Below are 16,793 nucleotides of genomic sequence, written 5' to 3' on the forward strand. Positions count from 1 at the left end.
TAAGTTACGTGGCACTTTGCCTGACGTACATCAAAATGTCTACCCCTGTTTAATCAATATATCAGCAACTAATTACAATAACTTCCTGGTCTCAGTGATTATTATTGTGTTATGTAAATTTAATCAACCGTAAAATAATTGAGGCGCTTCGTTGCGCAGCTTGTTACGGGGCTGGCCGACGCAAGATACCAATCGACCATAAATAAATTTCGCAATTCTAAATTAGTAATTCACGCGAATAACGACAGTCATAATCGGTATATCAATTTGAGTACAGTTCGTGCATTGATTTTATTCGATGAAACTTTATGCTCGTGTGCTGTAATAAAATATTACTTTCATGGAATAATTTATGAAAACATCAAATGTTTTATTTGTTCGTTAAAGATATTTATTCCTTATAAAATAAGTATTCGCGTTGAAAAATTTCGCAACGATAGATTTGTTTCCTCTTGGAGAACAAAACTTTTCAACGCATAACAATATACAACGAACCTTCCGTTATATTCTTCACTAACCACATCACAATAAATTATACAAGAATAAGTGGAAAGCTGAGATTTATCGGAAATTTGTTGCAATATATTAGAGTATATGGAAGTAATATATTATCATAAAGCGGTGGTTCAACAATTCTCAAAATCCTCATTTAATTTTCAATCGAATATTATTTACGTGTATTTCATTCATTGATTATAAATGCGAAGTTAACGAAATTGCACTAACTCTTCCTCACGTATAAATCAATTACGTAAACGATTATGTGATGAACAATTACCTGATGAATTTTGGGACGATTATCGACACAACGTGCCTCACGTTCTGCTCCTAGTAACACAAGGCGCACAGAAGAAGATTAATATCGTACCACCGCCAAGGATTAAAGCGATCATGGCCAAGATCGTCCATACGGTAGAGGCTGCAGTCACACGGGCAGATAATAGTCTTTTGGCCGCTGGCAAGCCGACAACCTCGTCGGTACTCAAACCTAATCTCTTAGTCTTGCTGAGCAAGAACTTGAGACGCCGCGATGCCTTCTCACAGGACATCCTGGACGTCCTATTCTAATGTACTTTCCAAACTTTCTCAAATTATGTTCCCTCGATATTTATCATTATATTCAAGTCACACGATATTTTTTGCCATTCTTTACGTTTTCGTATTATTTGCTACTTTTTCTCTTTCCATAAAAAATAAATTTTTCTTTGTTGATATGAATTGTATTTTTTAAGATATTCCACAATGAATGTTCCCAGAGAGAGAATTATTACATGAGAATTTCAGTGGCTCGTTTCTTCAGAGATGATATAGCGATGATGTCCTCTTGCATCGTGTAGCTTTATTTCAATTAGTCTGTATTCAGTGTGACAATATAGAACATTGGATTTTCTTAAGATGATTCGAGGATGGTAACTGGCACAGTTTTATTTATGGACTCTTTCTAACAGAGACGTTCCAGAGCAACATTTATTATATCTTCCACGATTAATCCAAAGTATAGTTTACCACCTGACAATGATATATCAATCCCTGGCTACATGGAAAATGGATGGCATTGTGAACCTCCTTAATCCTTTGTAAAACGCTGCGAACAGAACAAAATGGAATTTTTTAGTAATTTCCATCACGAAGAATTGAATGATTAACGGACAAATACCACTCAGTTAAAGTAAAAAAAGGATTGAATATAAATTTCAAATGAATAAAAATCTGTCACCTGGCAAAATTGCGAACTTTGTAAAATCGATATTTACGAGCTTGTTTTTCATGGAAATATATAATTGCGTGTGAAGGTATTTTGATGAACGGATTGGTGTTTTTCTACATTTCTCGCATCTTTTGTTTCTGTCATAAGAGAAACGGCAGAACTTTCTTGGTTATCTGATATAATGTATAGTTCCCTCAGGTAGCGTCACACTGGTAGAGACATTTTTCCTATTCCTCGAAATAACGCTGGATGCTTTAGAGAGTTCATTTGACCGATCATGGTCTTTTGAACGCTTCCGCTCGCAATTCGAGAATAACGATGTTCCAGATTAGTTTTAGAAATTGCGGGGAATAAGCAGTCACAGAAAATAAGATCTCTAAGGATGAATTTAGAACAAAATTTGTTACAAAAGTTTTGCTAAAATTTACGAAAAATCTATTGATTCGAGAACGTCACAACTTGAATAATGAATAACAAGGATTATAATAGAAAGTATTTATTTCCGTGTTGGTATACACTATAAATATCGGAAAAATGTACAACTTGTCATCAGAAATATCTGCCAGTCACGATTTTGTGTTTTCCTATCAATTTTTATATACATATTATTTTTAGTATGTTCGATAAATATTTGACATAGATTTATTCGAATCTGAAGCTTGAACAATGAATATTGTTTCACATTTTTATCACATATTTTTATATTAAGTAATTCCTCGTGAATTAAATAACGTTCTGCATAAAAATATCCAAATATTGCATTGCAGTTTAAAATAAATAAAATTGTTTATCTCTCCAATTGTTCTAAGCATTAACAAATTTGACAGCGTATACGTTGAAATGCAGTTTTGCACATTGGTTTCGTTTGTTTTTCAACGATTTTTTGAAATATCTTCCAGAGAAAATGCGTTCTGTACCGTTTGATTTTCTAGCTATACCTCCTTGTTATTCACTACGATGCTGAAACGCGATAAAAAAAAGGAGAGTCGCAATAAAAATAGAAAAAGAAATATTTCATACGTATTTCAGAATAAAACTTCAGGAATCTATAGATTTTATATTAATCGAGATAGGAATTAAGAAAATTGCTCAAATATAATTCGTACAGTTGTAGTTTGAACTGAAAATTGAAAAGTCGAAAGTTACGTTAAAAGCATTCAATGCAGCCACTTTCTTTATCAGTATGAGATAGTTGAACACGACAATACATTGATTTCCAGCATTTACGTTTAATCCGTGCCAAGTGTTCTCAGTCCGATCTCAATTCTCGTTTCTCAGTCTCTTTACCCGTAGGCTAATTACGTCACTTAATTATAGAGAGTTTTTGCAGTAGTCTGACGCGTCCACACCCTTTGAAAAGTAGTCAGCAGTGTAAGCGAATTTCAAAGGAGAATCAAGAAAGAGAAAATTAGGGAAGATAAAAAGGGAATTATAATCCCATCGATACGTATTTTGCCTGAGAATAAAGGACATCGATGCATTAAGCATGAAATGCGTTAATTCTTTTCCTGTACTTCGAACTTCCTGCTTCGTCATTCTAAAATTATTGAAATTTATTATGAATAAAAAGGAAATGTCTATGTCTATGTAAAGGATGTGCCTGATGCCGTATTCTTCTCGTAAAACTTTTAGTTAAAAGACTAATTATGTTATAATGCATTTTATGTATTCTTTAAATGTATCGATCTGTAAAAACGCATAAAATTAAATGATTAAAATGTTGAACTTAATAAAATTCTCTTTCTATAATATATTATATTATATATTTTATTCCTATATAATTATTTATCTTTATGTGTAAATAAAATATCATAGAAATTCAAAGTTTCTTTGTATTTATTGTGTAACACAATGGCAAAGATTTCTGACATCCTCTGCTTTTAGAAAAATCAGCCACGTGAAATTTCTTTCACGAAATCGTATGATTATTTCTTCAAGGTATTAGAGTGGTAGATTTGGAAACGAATTTAACAAAATTCTTAGTTGAATAAATAACATAATATTATTATTCAATTAGTATGAAGTTATGACAGCTCCAATAAACAATAGTTAAGCGTTTCAGCCTTAGAAATCGAAAAAAAAACTAGCATTCCATATATTTGAAGTAGACTCGTTATCGATTATTTACATAAAATATATCGTAATTATTAATTAATTTATTGGTTGGAAACAAATTTTCGATTGACATTTATTACATTATTTTTAATTTGCATATATTGGATTTTTCATTAATTCCTTAATTAAAAACTAGTAACTGCAATTTTTGTAGGTAAATTGAAAGTTAATAGAATAATTTATTCCAAAAAAGCTCTACTATTTTCTTTACTAATAAATAATTTGTGTGCTCGCAAATAACTGTGTTTATACTTTTTTAAGTAGCTTCAATAACCCACTTACGGATCAATCTTTCCACGATAACTTATTTAATGCACATACGAATGCACATAAAATTCTCCCATGTGCAAGTTCCACGATGAACGTGTTAATCCAGTATCCAGTCCCCGTATTATAAATTATTTCGGCAAAAAGTATCGTTTTATGTAGATCCGGGATTATTGCAGACTCGAAAAATCGCAAGAAATTTGAAAATAATAAAGAATGTGAAGATAAAAAGCGGCGGTTCGCGCGACACGACTACACCCTCTACCCATGATCGCTATAATTCAAAGGAAAAAGTCACGAGAACGAGCTCCCAAGTTCTTGCAATTCATCGCGCTTTTTACTCGCGAGGCTTACGTGCGGATTTCTCGAGTTACCTAACTCATTCTTCGGATGATTACGCCCCACGCTTACACGGAACCCCTTTTACGTACACTCCACCTTTTCTGAGTTACGGCACCCTTCGTAATTACACCGGGGAGATTCGTTACTGCCGCTTGGCCACGCTATTGTACAAATTGCTCGATAGAATTTATCGCGCATTCTTAATACAAATTCGTTTCATCGAACCTGACAACGATTATTTCTGCGAAACTTCTATCTAAGCACGATTAAATGAATTCTTATCAAAGATATACTACACGTGGTGAGACACCCGATTGTATCGTTTTAATTCACATCCTCTTCAGTTATTGCCTCCACCGAGAAACGCTGCAGATCAAAATTGCATAGTTACAAACAGGATATATTTGACATTAGAAGATGTCAAGTTTACTATCTTAAACGAAATCGTGCATTTTTAAATACATTACGCGATGTAGTTCGCCATTGTTTATAAAGGAGCACCAACCCATTATTTAATTTTATTATATAATTTATATAAAAGAATCATTAATATAGAAAATATTCTATTTTATTGACTTTGATCTTGATTTTGTTGCTTGTTTGCTTTATTTCGATATCATACGAGTAATACGTGAATTTGTGTTACAACCGTTCATAGTGGCGATTGTTCAATTGTTTCGCGCAGTATAATTATTCGTTAAGTAGAAATGAATGATCTAGTACAGCCAATTCTGCGATGAACGCAAAGGCGCTACTTCCATACAAAACACATCTCTTAGGATTTTTAACAGTGAATATATTAATAAATATTGTAGCGAGTAAAAGGTTCTGTGCGCTTTTTCTTAGCATACAATTACGACGAGGTGAATAAATTGATTCGAAATAGGTCAAAACATGGTTGATATAAAATTTTTCACCAAAATAGTAGTCCATTATTATATTTTATAAAATTACAGTGAAAATATTCATTTCATCATTTACGTGGATTAAATATTTTTTATCTCTCTCTTCATTTTTATCTATTTCGGAAACATCCGGCTTTTTGCGCCAGTATATTATTTTCCTCTACGCTATTTCTCAATCCCTCTGATCTTTATTCTCTTATTTTATCCCCTACTTTACCCTTTTTTTCTTTCTTAAATATTACTCGAGATTATGTTCAAAAATAGCATTCGTGAGATCTCGCCTTTGTATCTTAGCTCTAATTCTGTTATGTATTTTCTCATTATATTCTACCGTACCGGTAATCTTACGTAATAAAGACTGTTGCGTACGAATTCTCCACGGAGATGAAACAAGCGCTCTTTATGCTAGTGAACCTCTAGGTAGATTTAAGTCACATCCAATGACTGCATTCCTTCCATGTGAAATATTTCATATATACCATTATTAACTATACTGGTTTCCAGTGGTATGTAAGCCGATCAAATTTTGATATCTAGAAGTTATTCGAAACTTCGGCATTCCGCAACGTTTGACGCGATTCTAGTTAAAAGTAACACTTCGTAGATTATTCAGCAGATAAAATATTAATAACAAAAAAATATTAAAATCTTTAAAATTACATCTGACCTTCTTGCTACATCTATCAGTCGGGATAGATATCTTTTCCGATCAAAATCTTTGGATACGTCGAACGATACGTTAGCCTTAACCCCGAGTTACAGACGTCTCTTTCTCAGAATTTTTATCATAACCCCGGGCATGTTACCTTCGATCTATTTGCCAATATTGTTCGAGGTTGTTTTGTATTATAACAATTAATAAAATGTGACTATGCTATCTAATAATGCACTTTTATTGGTCAAATTATTTTGCTTTCATTTAAAGCGTTTATTTTCTTTATTTTTTAATTCCTTGACATATCGAGGAATAATGAAATAAAATTTTACATTCCTCTTACTCAGACACGAATTGCTTGTAGTTAGGAATTAAAAATGGAATAATTTTAAGCACAGAATAATCTAAGAAATGGAACAAGTTTAGCTATAGAGAACTATAAAGGGGCTAACTTCAATTTAACGTTCCATTTGACGAAGAGATTCCACAGCACGTCAAATGTTTCATCCCACTGTCGAATCGATGGAAGTGAACAACACTTAAAAATATAGAAATATTGTACCTACGTACAGCTCACGATGAAACAGCACGCAGCATGATTTTTACAAGTGTAAAATGTAAAACCGTGAAACTTTTTTTTAGTATTTGCCTATTGTATAGAGTTGAGTCGTTTAGATATCTGGATCGGAAAAAAAATACGTTTCAAGATCGAGTATCGCTTTAAAATAAAAACAACAGCTAAAATAAATAGAAAAATTGGAAAAATTGGTTACGCAACAAAAGAATGACGCACTCAAATATTTTTCGTTTTTAGCCTTTGATAAGTCGTAATAGGTCTCGTACGTATAGAGGTTTTCCACGTTATTGGTTCTCAGTATCTCGAGGTAGTGCGGATGTTTCGAAAAACAAAAAATATTGAATTTAATTAAGGTGTCTTTTTAGATAACGTTCGAAGTGCAACGAAGTATTAATTAAAGTGGAGAAAGGAAAAAGCATGAAACATCAGGAAAAATGATTAAATTAAATAAACTTTATATTTGAGCTTCTGCTACAAGAAGATTTCTATAAAACAGTTTTAATGTCACAAGTACCAACTTTGCAAGCAGTTACTAAGTTACATCGCGAAAGTTCTGCCTTAACATTCATCAAAATTTCAGGTCTTTATTCGAACTGATCCCACTAGACTGAGTGAAGTACATAAATCATGGCAGCGTGAAGTTATGCCGCAGCTGCTTTAGTAACTCCATGTCTGATTTAAATAGCTATCTGATTTCTCTTCACTGAGAAAACATTTTATCGTATATTTTATCGTGTTAAATGTAAAGCAGGGAATATATATATATATATCTAATCCTTTAAATTAATTAATTTTAACTAAAAGATATAAAAAAATAAAAGGAAGTTAATGGGATGAAATGAAGTTAAGGATCGTTAATACCAGGATAAAGTTATGAGCTTTTGCTCAGTTCATATCATCGTTTTTTACCTACTGAATATTTTATTCAGACAACGTTGCTCATACGTGACTGGGTATCACGAAGTTAGTGGAAGATTGGACTAAATTGTAAAATACAATAACCTTTCTTTTAAAGAATTTAGTACCTTACGTAAAGATGTTTTATCTAATTATCAGTTTATTTTATCTACTAACTCAAATTTCCTCAAATTATCATTCGATTTAATGAGATTTTATCTTACTTGTAATAATTTTCACAGTTTTAATCTCGTTTTAAATCGACATATCGTCGGTTTGCTAGGAAAATGACATATCTAACAAATCTAAAAAATTGTCTACTCTGTCCAGTAAAATTAATCTGCTTAACAAAAAGCATGTCACGATGTGAAAACTATTTAATTTTTTTTTTAATAACTTAACAACACACATAAACGATATTTTACTAAAGACTCTAAAAATCTATTTATGTATTAACCAAATCGTAAAAGAAATAATTTTCTGATTATTAAACGCTTGAATAATTACCAATTACCTATTTCGAAACAATTTCCTGAATTCATTTTTCTTACTTTAGTCGCTCTTCCAGCAAACTCGCAATATGTACCAGCATAAGCAACTATGTACAACGCTGTACAGTAAAGAAAAACTTACTCATGATGAACCTTTGCGATCATCTCCGTACGTATAGTAATCAGTTCTGTATACGAAATAATTCACATCACACAGTCACGAAAACGAACGTGATGATATTCCAATAAAAAAATGACACAACACTCATATACTTCGAGTTTCTTTCTATCTTTCAATTTGCAATCGTTGTCATTATTATATTAGACATTCGCGCAAGAACGAAGAAATAAATACTAAAAGCAAGAACATGGAATTTACGTGTTCGTATTTCGAGCAACCACGTGTCAATCTTGACGCAGAGAGACACCGCATACCGCATCCTCGATGGACGACGCGATGCTTACTGCCGCGGCAGCGACTAGTAGCGACTCTTTATGGGTTACGGCCTCCCCTCGACCTCGCTCAACCACCCTCCCCACCGACGCTTCTACCTTCGTTTCCACCCCTCTTGTTACTAGAGTGCGGTATATAGATTTAGGCTCGAACTCGAAATTCGATACGAAAGCTTAGTGGAAGTGTGAGAGAATTCTAAAAAATTATCTGTTAAAAACGGATTATCGCGTGGCTGAGTCGCTGAAATACTTCATTCGATCGTGACAATTTTGGAATAGATGTCATATTCTTCTTTACGACATTTTACATAATCAACTTAAATTTGTAATCCGGTACAAGAAGTTAGTAAAAGCGATGTGATAATTTTTGAGAAATCACCTTTTAGAAACTCTCCATAGACGCACGGATCATTGCGTAGTCAAATAAATCGCTGCGCGACCGAATTCCGTGCACGGTCGGATCACTGCGTTATCGAATCTAGAACATCACCAAATACCAAATCAATGCGTGACTGAATCTACTGCGCGATCAAATGTATTGTGTTCCTAGATCTCCTACATGGTCGGATCACGGCGTTACCGAATCTACTGCGCTATCGAATCACTGCGCTATCGAATCAGTGCGTGGCCGGATCTACTGCGCGGTTAAATGTACCGCGTGACTAAATCTTCCGCATGGTCGGATACCGCGTTGCCGAATCTACTGCGCGATAGAGTCACTATGTTAACAAATCTATTACACGCCCGAATCACTACGTGATCGAATCATTGTGGAACCGAATCAATGCGTGACCGAATCTACTGCGCGGCCGAATCACTGTAAGGTTGAATCAATGCGCATTCGAATCATTGTGTGGTCGAATCAATGCGTGACCGAATTTACTTTGCGTCCGAATCTACTAAACGACTAAACCATTGTGTGGTCGGATCAATGGGTGACAGAATCTACTGTGTAGAGCAGAATAGCTGTATCTTCAAATCGCTGCATGACTGAATCTACTATGCAGCCGAGAATTCGATTACGCCGTATAAGAAAACGTGAAACTTCAAGCATTCGGTTTTTCGTACCATGGAATTTAGGAAGAGAAAGCTCGGCTTGAAAACTCCAGGGTGTCGTAAATTAGGTTCCCCCAGGTACTACATTGTGGGCTAAGAGAATCGATTGTTTTGTAACCACGACACAGAGAACGAACATTCTTTGTAGAGTTGTCAAGGAAGACAAACGTTCAACGTTCTTAGTTTATTAAATTTTACTAAACACTAATCTGATTGAAGGTCTGCGATAATTGCCACGTTGTTTCTCACAGAGTTTCTCCGTGACCAGGTCTTCTAGAATACCAAAACAATATAAAAGAAATATGGACGGTAAGCTTGGAGTTTAATGAAATGAAAGAAGTTCGATTTGAAATATAAAAATGAGCAAACTCTAGTGAAAATTATTAGCTAGCTAAATCGAAAACTGTTGAGGATATAAAATTATCCTCAGTTTACGACGCAGACGCATCTGTTATTTTTGAAAAGTTGGAATTTCCCACATTATAAAGTCTACAACTCGGACCACGTCGACAACATAATTAAGCGCTCGACGGGCCCACTCAATAGCAAACGTGTCATAAACTTCGACATCAGATGAGAACTCGACAACAGACCATCGGACAATATCGCTAACGGGAGTTACGCTACGCACCCTCGACCAGGTACGCACAAGAGGCACAGTTGTGAGACGCCCGCGACAGTTCGACAATCGTAGATTAGACAGACACAGGTTCGCAACTCACAGGAAACGTTGACGAAAACCCACCTCCTAGATCGACACTTACAATATATGATAAACACCAGGTGCTTAAAGTTATGTTCAACACGCTCACGCTTACGTTTGTAGACTCTCACTTCCGTTTAAACTAAACTTACGTTTCATACTAAACATAAAAATCACAAGCATACTAGAAATCTTTAATCTCCCTGTACCTCGAGCGTTAATATCGTTCAAGGTTCACGACACCAATAGAACAATTGCAATTTAACTGATTGCCACTTAGTTGAGAGGTCGCAACAAAAGCCGAGATCATTAGCTTTGAATTAAACGTTGAAGTTGATAATAATGAATGATTAATAGCGAGTCGGAACGTTTCGGTTTCTTAGAATAACATCCCTAACGTTTAACCAAGTTTTGGAAGCAGTCGTCATAAACATTCGAAACGAACGATAAATGGTAAAAGTTTGAAAGTTCGTGGCCGTCACAATAAAGTTATTATTTGTTGGTGGTATTAAATTCTCGCAAACAACAAAACATCAGAAGCCTAGCGTGAGAACTTCGAAGTTTCGTCTGGGACTTGTACATGACTGGAAGATCGCTAATGAGCGCGAATAGACTCCTAACGGCGTTAATTGTTGCCACGGGCCAAGACGGAAGTGCTTGCATTCGCGTAAGTTCCCCGTTCAAAACATTGTCATAATCATGGCGGAACTTGGAATAAAGTTTCCAGGAGAATATACACATATACATATACATTTATATGTAGTTCATACAGAAATGTTAATGACTACCAAAATTACTTGACTACGCTGACAAGTTAGGATATACGCGCGGTCTAATAATTACGATTGTAGGGTTGTCAAGGTTAAGCTTTGGTTCTGTTAGAACTCCAAGTTTGGGGACAAGCGTTTGGATTCTGGACGATTGAAATTATTATTAGTCATTTACAAAAATTTTTGTTCTTGAAATATTTTATATCGGCTTAGAATAGAAAGCTTTTATACCCATATTGTATTCATAATATTATATAAATCATTTAAAAATTTCATTAACGCTGTTGTGATCATATTGGTCAAGTTTGAAACCAATCTGAAGATGATACTTGTTACAGGATATTTCTTACAAACATATATTTAGTAAAAAACTAGTATACATCTTTATTAAATTAGAAATTAAACTTATACTTATCTTCGTTGAAATTCTCCATATCTAAGCTGTAACAAACACTATTTAACAAGAATTAAGAAGCAAGAATGTATAATAAATGGGTGAGCTAATTCTCAAATGATTAAATTTTCATGTACAGACAATTTTCATTAATTCTTTACCGATTTTTCAAGGAATTATTGTTCACGTTTACGTTACTTATTTACAGACTGATGATATCATCGAATAATAAAATCAAAATCGAACAGTGATTATCTCGATTTTTGCCCACTGCATGCCGTACTGAAACTGCTGTGTCTAGTTTATACTCGACGTAAGGTTGAACGTTATGCGAGCGACATATTCCATGCGATTCTACTGTCATCATATGTCTTTTTTTGTTTTCGTATTAAGAACAACAAAGATAGACATATGATTGCAGCGATATCACACGGTAAAATATCGTTTGTGAAGTTCTCGCGTAAAAGTAAAATTTACAGTAGTCGCAAACGCGAAAGTAGGAATTTCTAGCATCGAGATTTTCCCGTTAGTGTCGGCTGTAGCTTGCTCTACTTTGAACACGATTTCTCGGTTAAGGAAGCACATCTAATGTCAAAAGCTTCGTTGAAATATATATGTAAATACGTATGCATTGGCAGATTAGAGCATTTTCACGCTGGCAATTTTCACGCGGTTACTTTGCGCAATAGTTAGAGAAATGTTATTACTAGATTGCGGATTTTTATGCAATTCTAGGAGAATTTTACAGATACAAAAGTATGCACACGAGACATAAAATATTTATTACAAAACAACATAACAAAACACATAAAACACATAAAATATTTATTAAGTAAATCATATTTTTGCTTAGGCCCTACTTTTTTAATTGTATCTATGAAAGTATGAATTTACAGAAAATTCTAGTTACTGCAGAAACTGTAATTCTTTTGGTTTTCAGTAATTTATTAAGGGCAGCAAAGGAAAATAGCGTTTCAAATGAAAATAAGCCATTCTGTCTAATATTATCATTCGTCACTTGGTTCGAGTAAGAGGGATAAAGAAAATGAACAAATGGGTTTCACGTGATTTAAGCGGCATGCAAAAATCATGACGAATGGATACAGCCACTTGAAAGAAATAAATAGGATGGATTAGAATATGAAATTTTGTCACATCTCGCCATTTCTCTTTTCCTTCCACCACGGATTCTCATTTTTTCTCAGTACTTTTCAAATATCTCATTTTGGGATATTTTTAGCACGAATAGTCAAAATAACATTTGCAATTTTTCATAGAAATTTTATGGATTTACAACGGTGCGTTTTTACGGGATTTTAATAAATTTTGAAATTTATTTCACAGGATTTTGAAAGATTCTGACTTTTAGGCAATTGTATGTACTATACTATAAAAATTCTTAGTATAGTAAAAATCACCCTATGTCTAGTTTCAACATCCTTGCAATGACACTTAGCATACCAAAATTTAATACGAACTAATTGCGGAGCGATTTCCTTCAAACAGCACCTTAAAAAAAAAAAGAGTTAGCACGAATACGAGGAATAGAGCAACAATGAGAAGAATGGAACAAATCGCTGGTATTTTACGTTGCGGGATCACGTTATTTAATTAAAAACGCGTATCCGCTAGTTCTATCTACCAGTATCTAGAAAAAAAGGAAGAATCGAGAGTACGGTTGAAATAACAAAAAAAAAAGACAGGAGAGAGGGAGAGAAGAGGTGAGATGAAAACACAAAGCTAGAACAAAGAAGCTAACGAGTCGAATAGAATGCAGGGGAATAGAAGAGCACCGCAACCGACGAACTACAAAAGAACTAACAATACGTATTTTTCGTTGCTTAGCGAGAATTCAAGAGTAAGATGGAAGGACAGTTTTTATTAGTGGGAGAGCTAACTGATTGAAGGATTTCGTCTTGAAAGTTACTAAGAGGAAATGGTGATTTTGTAGATAATAAAGGAAGGAGAAGTACGATTGAAGTCAATCCGCGAAGTGTCGGCTATCTACAAAGTAAATAAAACGAATTCACGAAGTACGCTTCTATATAAACGTAGAGAATTGGTGGAAGTATTTGTGCTTCTTCGATTAATTATTTGATTTCGAGCTGGTAGAAAGTAAATGATGAATAAGTGTACTCGATGAATCTTCATATCGATTTATTTAGAAATAAAATTCTGTATGAAAAAATGTAGTCTATATTTTCAACTTAATTTTTTATATAGATCCATTTTTCTTTTAGGCTGTATTACGTGGAAATATATGTATTTGTTACCTGATTCGTAGTTTACTAGAAAAAATAACCATTGTAATTCTCCCATTATCAGTTGTCTTCATCGATCCAATGATATGGATAAAGTGAGATTGAAATGAGTAAATAAATTAATTTACTCAATTTCCAAATGAAGTTCAGCACTCCCGTTTTACAATTAAATTTACGTTTAGGGTAATTTAATGATTCAACTCTGTCATTTTCCAATACAAAATGCCCTACAAGAAAAATACATTAGAGTTTAATAAATATGTTCTAAACAACATTCTAAATAATTACAATCTAGTTATATATAATTATTTTTAAAATTCTTTTATGTATATATAGAAGATATTATGTAGATTCAGTGTTAAATAACAATTATATAGTACATATCATGGTGTAGCAAAGATTCTTGGCTTCTGACCAAATATCTAAAACGCAATTTCAGGGTAGCCAGTTAGCCAACCATGGAACGTATGTATATTAGATATTTCGTTACATTAATTTGGTTTCAGTACCTGCGCTTATGGGACGCCTGGTTACATATACTCCAAAGCAAATTTTAGTACGATGTGGTTCCATTAATCTGGATCTTTACACAACGTAAACAAAACTTTACTTCAGCATCTATCTTTTCTAAATTACTCTCTCATTTCATTCTCTACTTGCTGCTTTCTTATTCCATTCTTATTTTCGCCAAAAAAAAGATTATTTCTTCGACAATGGTAAAATAGAATTTCATTATTTTGGATTAAAAAGGAAGATATCTAAAATTATTATTTAATTTGTTTGATCCACGTGATTCACGTGACAATATTACCAAAATATGCAATAACCTATTATTATGATATTTAAGAATATTTTTAAACGATTCCTAGTTCTTTACACCAAGAGAAGGTAAATTTACTTTAGCTAAAATAAGATAATTCCTATTTCGTAGAATTGAGAGTTTTTACGATATTTCAATGGCACAGATGCCAAGGCAATCTGTGGATTAATCTTGCAATATCCAATATATAATCTGATCCTCACACGTCTGCAAACTGTTTACTCGCGTTTAACTATGCTATACTACTGAGTATTTGAACCTGTATTTGAACAAAAGTAAACATTATATCTTTCCATTAAATCGTTTTGGTATTCTTGCCAAATCTTTTTGCTGATTAATTATACTACCATAACACAAACTACAGAAGCGTAATGTGCATCCTCTTGGGTATATACTCTTGAAACAGAGATCGGGAACCTGATTAGGTACATATTTACACAGTACTATACAAATAAGTTGTGAAGACGTAGACGTCAAAGTGAATTGGTAGAACTACTTTAACATCGAGCGTATCCATGCATTAGTATTTTGCATTTATCGGGAGGAAAGTTGAAAACGGGAATACGACTATTAATTATTGAGACAGTGATACAGTGTAATGTAATATCATAAATAATAAGGAGCCTGGTACTATGTATCAGAGACATTTGAAACGGATTTTCTCTCATAAATCGATTTAATTCCACCGAGCAAATGCGATTTTATTGCAATGGAATACCATGTATTATTAACGAATGTCAACAATTAATATGATGATAGACATTCATTATAATTTATGCCTTTCTTAATAATAAATTCGGTTTCTACGGAATTTCGTGTTTTTTATATTTCCATTTTGAAGAAGGACTTTTTTCGTTTATATGCGTTATTAATTTTTGTACGGTATATATTATACAGCAGTGAACATTTAAGTGAAACATTTTGTTTACATAACTCACGTAAAATATGTATATGTACTATTTATTTCGAAATGATTATCATTACGCTGTGGAATAAAATATTCGCAAAATTATAATAGATATTCGAGGCAAGAATATAAACGACATAAATTTATTTTTAAATTAAGTAAAATGAAATATTCGCATAATTGTAGTGAATATTCAAAGAATTCTGATAATAAAATGTACATATAAAAAAATTCAATTGCCATGTACTTTTCCATCTATTTATATGTTTACTACTCTATATAGTATATTAGATGAAAAACAATATCGCGTAGAAGATACTTCGTACTTTGAAAGTAAGAGTATTTTACATTTTTTTAATAACTATTTTAAGAAATGATATTATGTTTTTATACGATATATAATACTTTTTATACGAATGCTTTATTTTTCATATGTCTCGTGACTGTATATAATGAGGAACAGTAGAATGTTCGTTGCTTAATAGACGCAGACTCGAGACTATTATCAAGGGAGGTGGGTGTTCTGGGAATGCCGACTGTTATCTCTTCGGTTCGCTTGTTTCTTGAGTGCAACAGAGACGAAAAACGTTGAATATGACTTTATTATTATTATTATTATTATTCTCTTTTTTGTTTATTATTTTATTTCATTGCTATTATTTTTGTATTAAATGATATTAAATGATTGACAAAAACAAAAAAAAAATTGATTAAAAAATCCAGAAAATCATAACACATACATTAATATAAATTTCTATCGTAATAATTTAATGTACTTATTTTATTCTGCTCACCTTTCTGGTCTGTGAAGAAACATATTTGCTTTCGAACAATTAGAAATTCGCAGAGTCGTAGGACGATTCGAATCGGGAGTGACTGATGTTGTTGTGCCTTGGAGTATTAACGCTGTTTTGGATTTGCGAAGTTCTAGAATAAACGAACTCCAGACAGAAACAGTATCGCCCTTATGAGCAATCGTCGATGTGAACGAAATACGACCTTCTGTAAGTCCGCCAGACAATATAAATAGACGAGCGTCCTTTCTAGGAGGACAGTATAGAGAAAACGAACCAGTATAGCGAAGAATATAGCGAATTATCATAGCGAGTCATACGAACGACAGTTATAACCGACCTACACTATCTCTGTACTTGTACTTGAAGTAACTTTAATATATTTGACTATTACAAATTTCCACTCGTCTCGTTAATAACTAACACGTTTAATACCACCTCAGAGCTTTCCAGAGAAAGGGTTCGTAAGGTAAAATAAACTCCGGTTCTATTTTAGTTCTAGTTTCTTAAATATTAGCTACGTTGGTTTTGATAATTGTAACGGTTAAAGAATTTCGTTCTTCTCGTATTCACAAAATCAATCAGAATTTCATAACAGTTCAGCTCAGTTCGGTCAAAAAATTTCTTAAATCTAAGAAAAATATGAAAAGATCGGTAGTGTGCCTTGTTCCGCGAGCT

The 16,793-nt window shown here is 33.3% G+C and overlaps 1 protein-coding gene across 1 annotated transcript; it reads left to right on the forward strand.

The window, feature by feature from the left end:
- Positions 1–741: 741 nt before the first annotated feature.
- Positions 742–1,090, forward strand: LOC117204933 (the record flags this gene model as incomplete). The annotated part of the gene is made up of 1 exon (XM_033442857.1): positions 742–1,090. A coding segment is annotated over one exon (327 nt), but the record flags the coding sequence as incomplete, so codon positions are not given.
- Positions 1,091–16,793: the final 15,703 nt, after the last annotated feature.

The sequence above is a fragment of the Bombus bifarius genome, unplaced genomic scaffold (genome assembly GCF_011952205.1).
Source record: "Bombus bifarius isolate JDL3187 unplaced genomic scaffold, Bbif_JDL3187 scf7180000007984, whole genome shotgun sequence".
In the NCBI taxonomy this organism is placed as follows: Eukaryota; Metazoa; Arthropoda; class Insecta; order Hymenoptera; family Apidae; genus Bombus; species Bombus bifarius.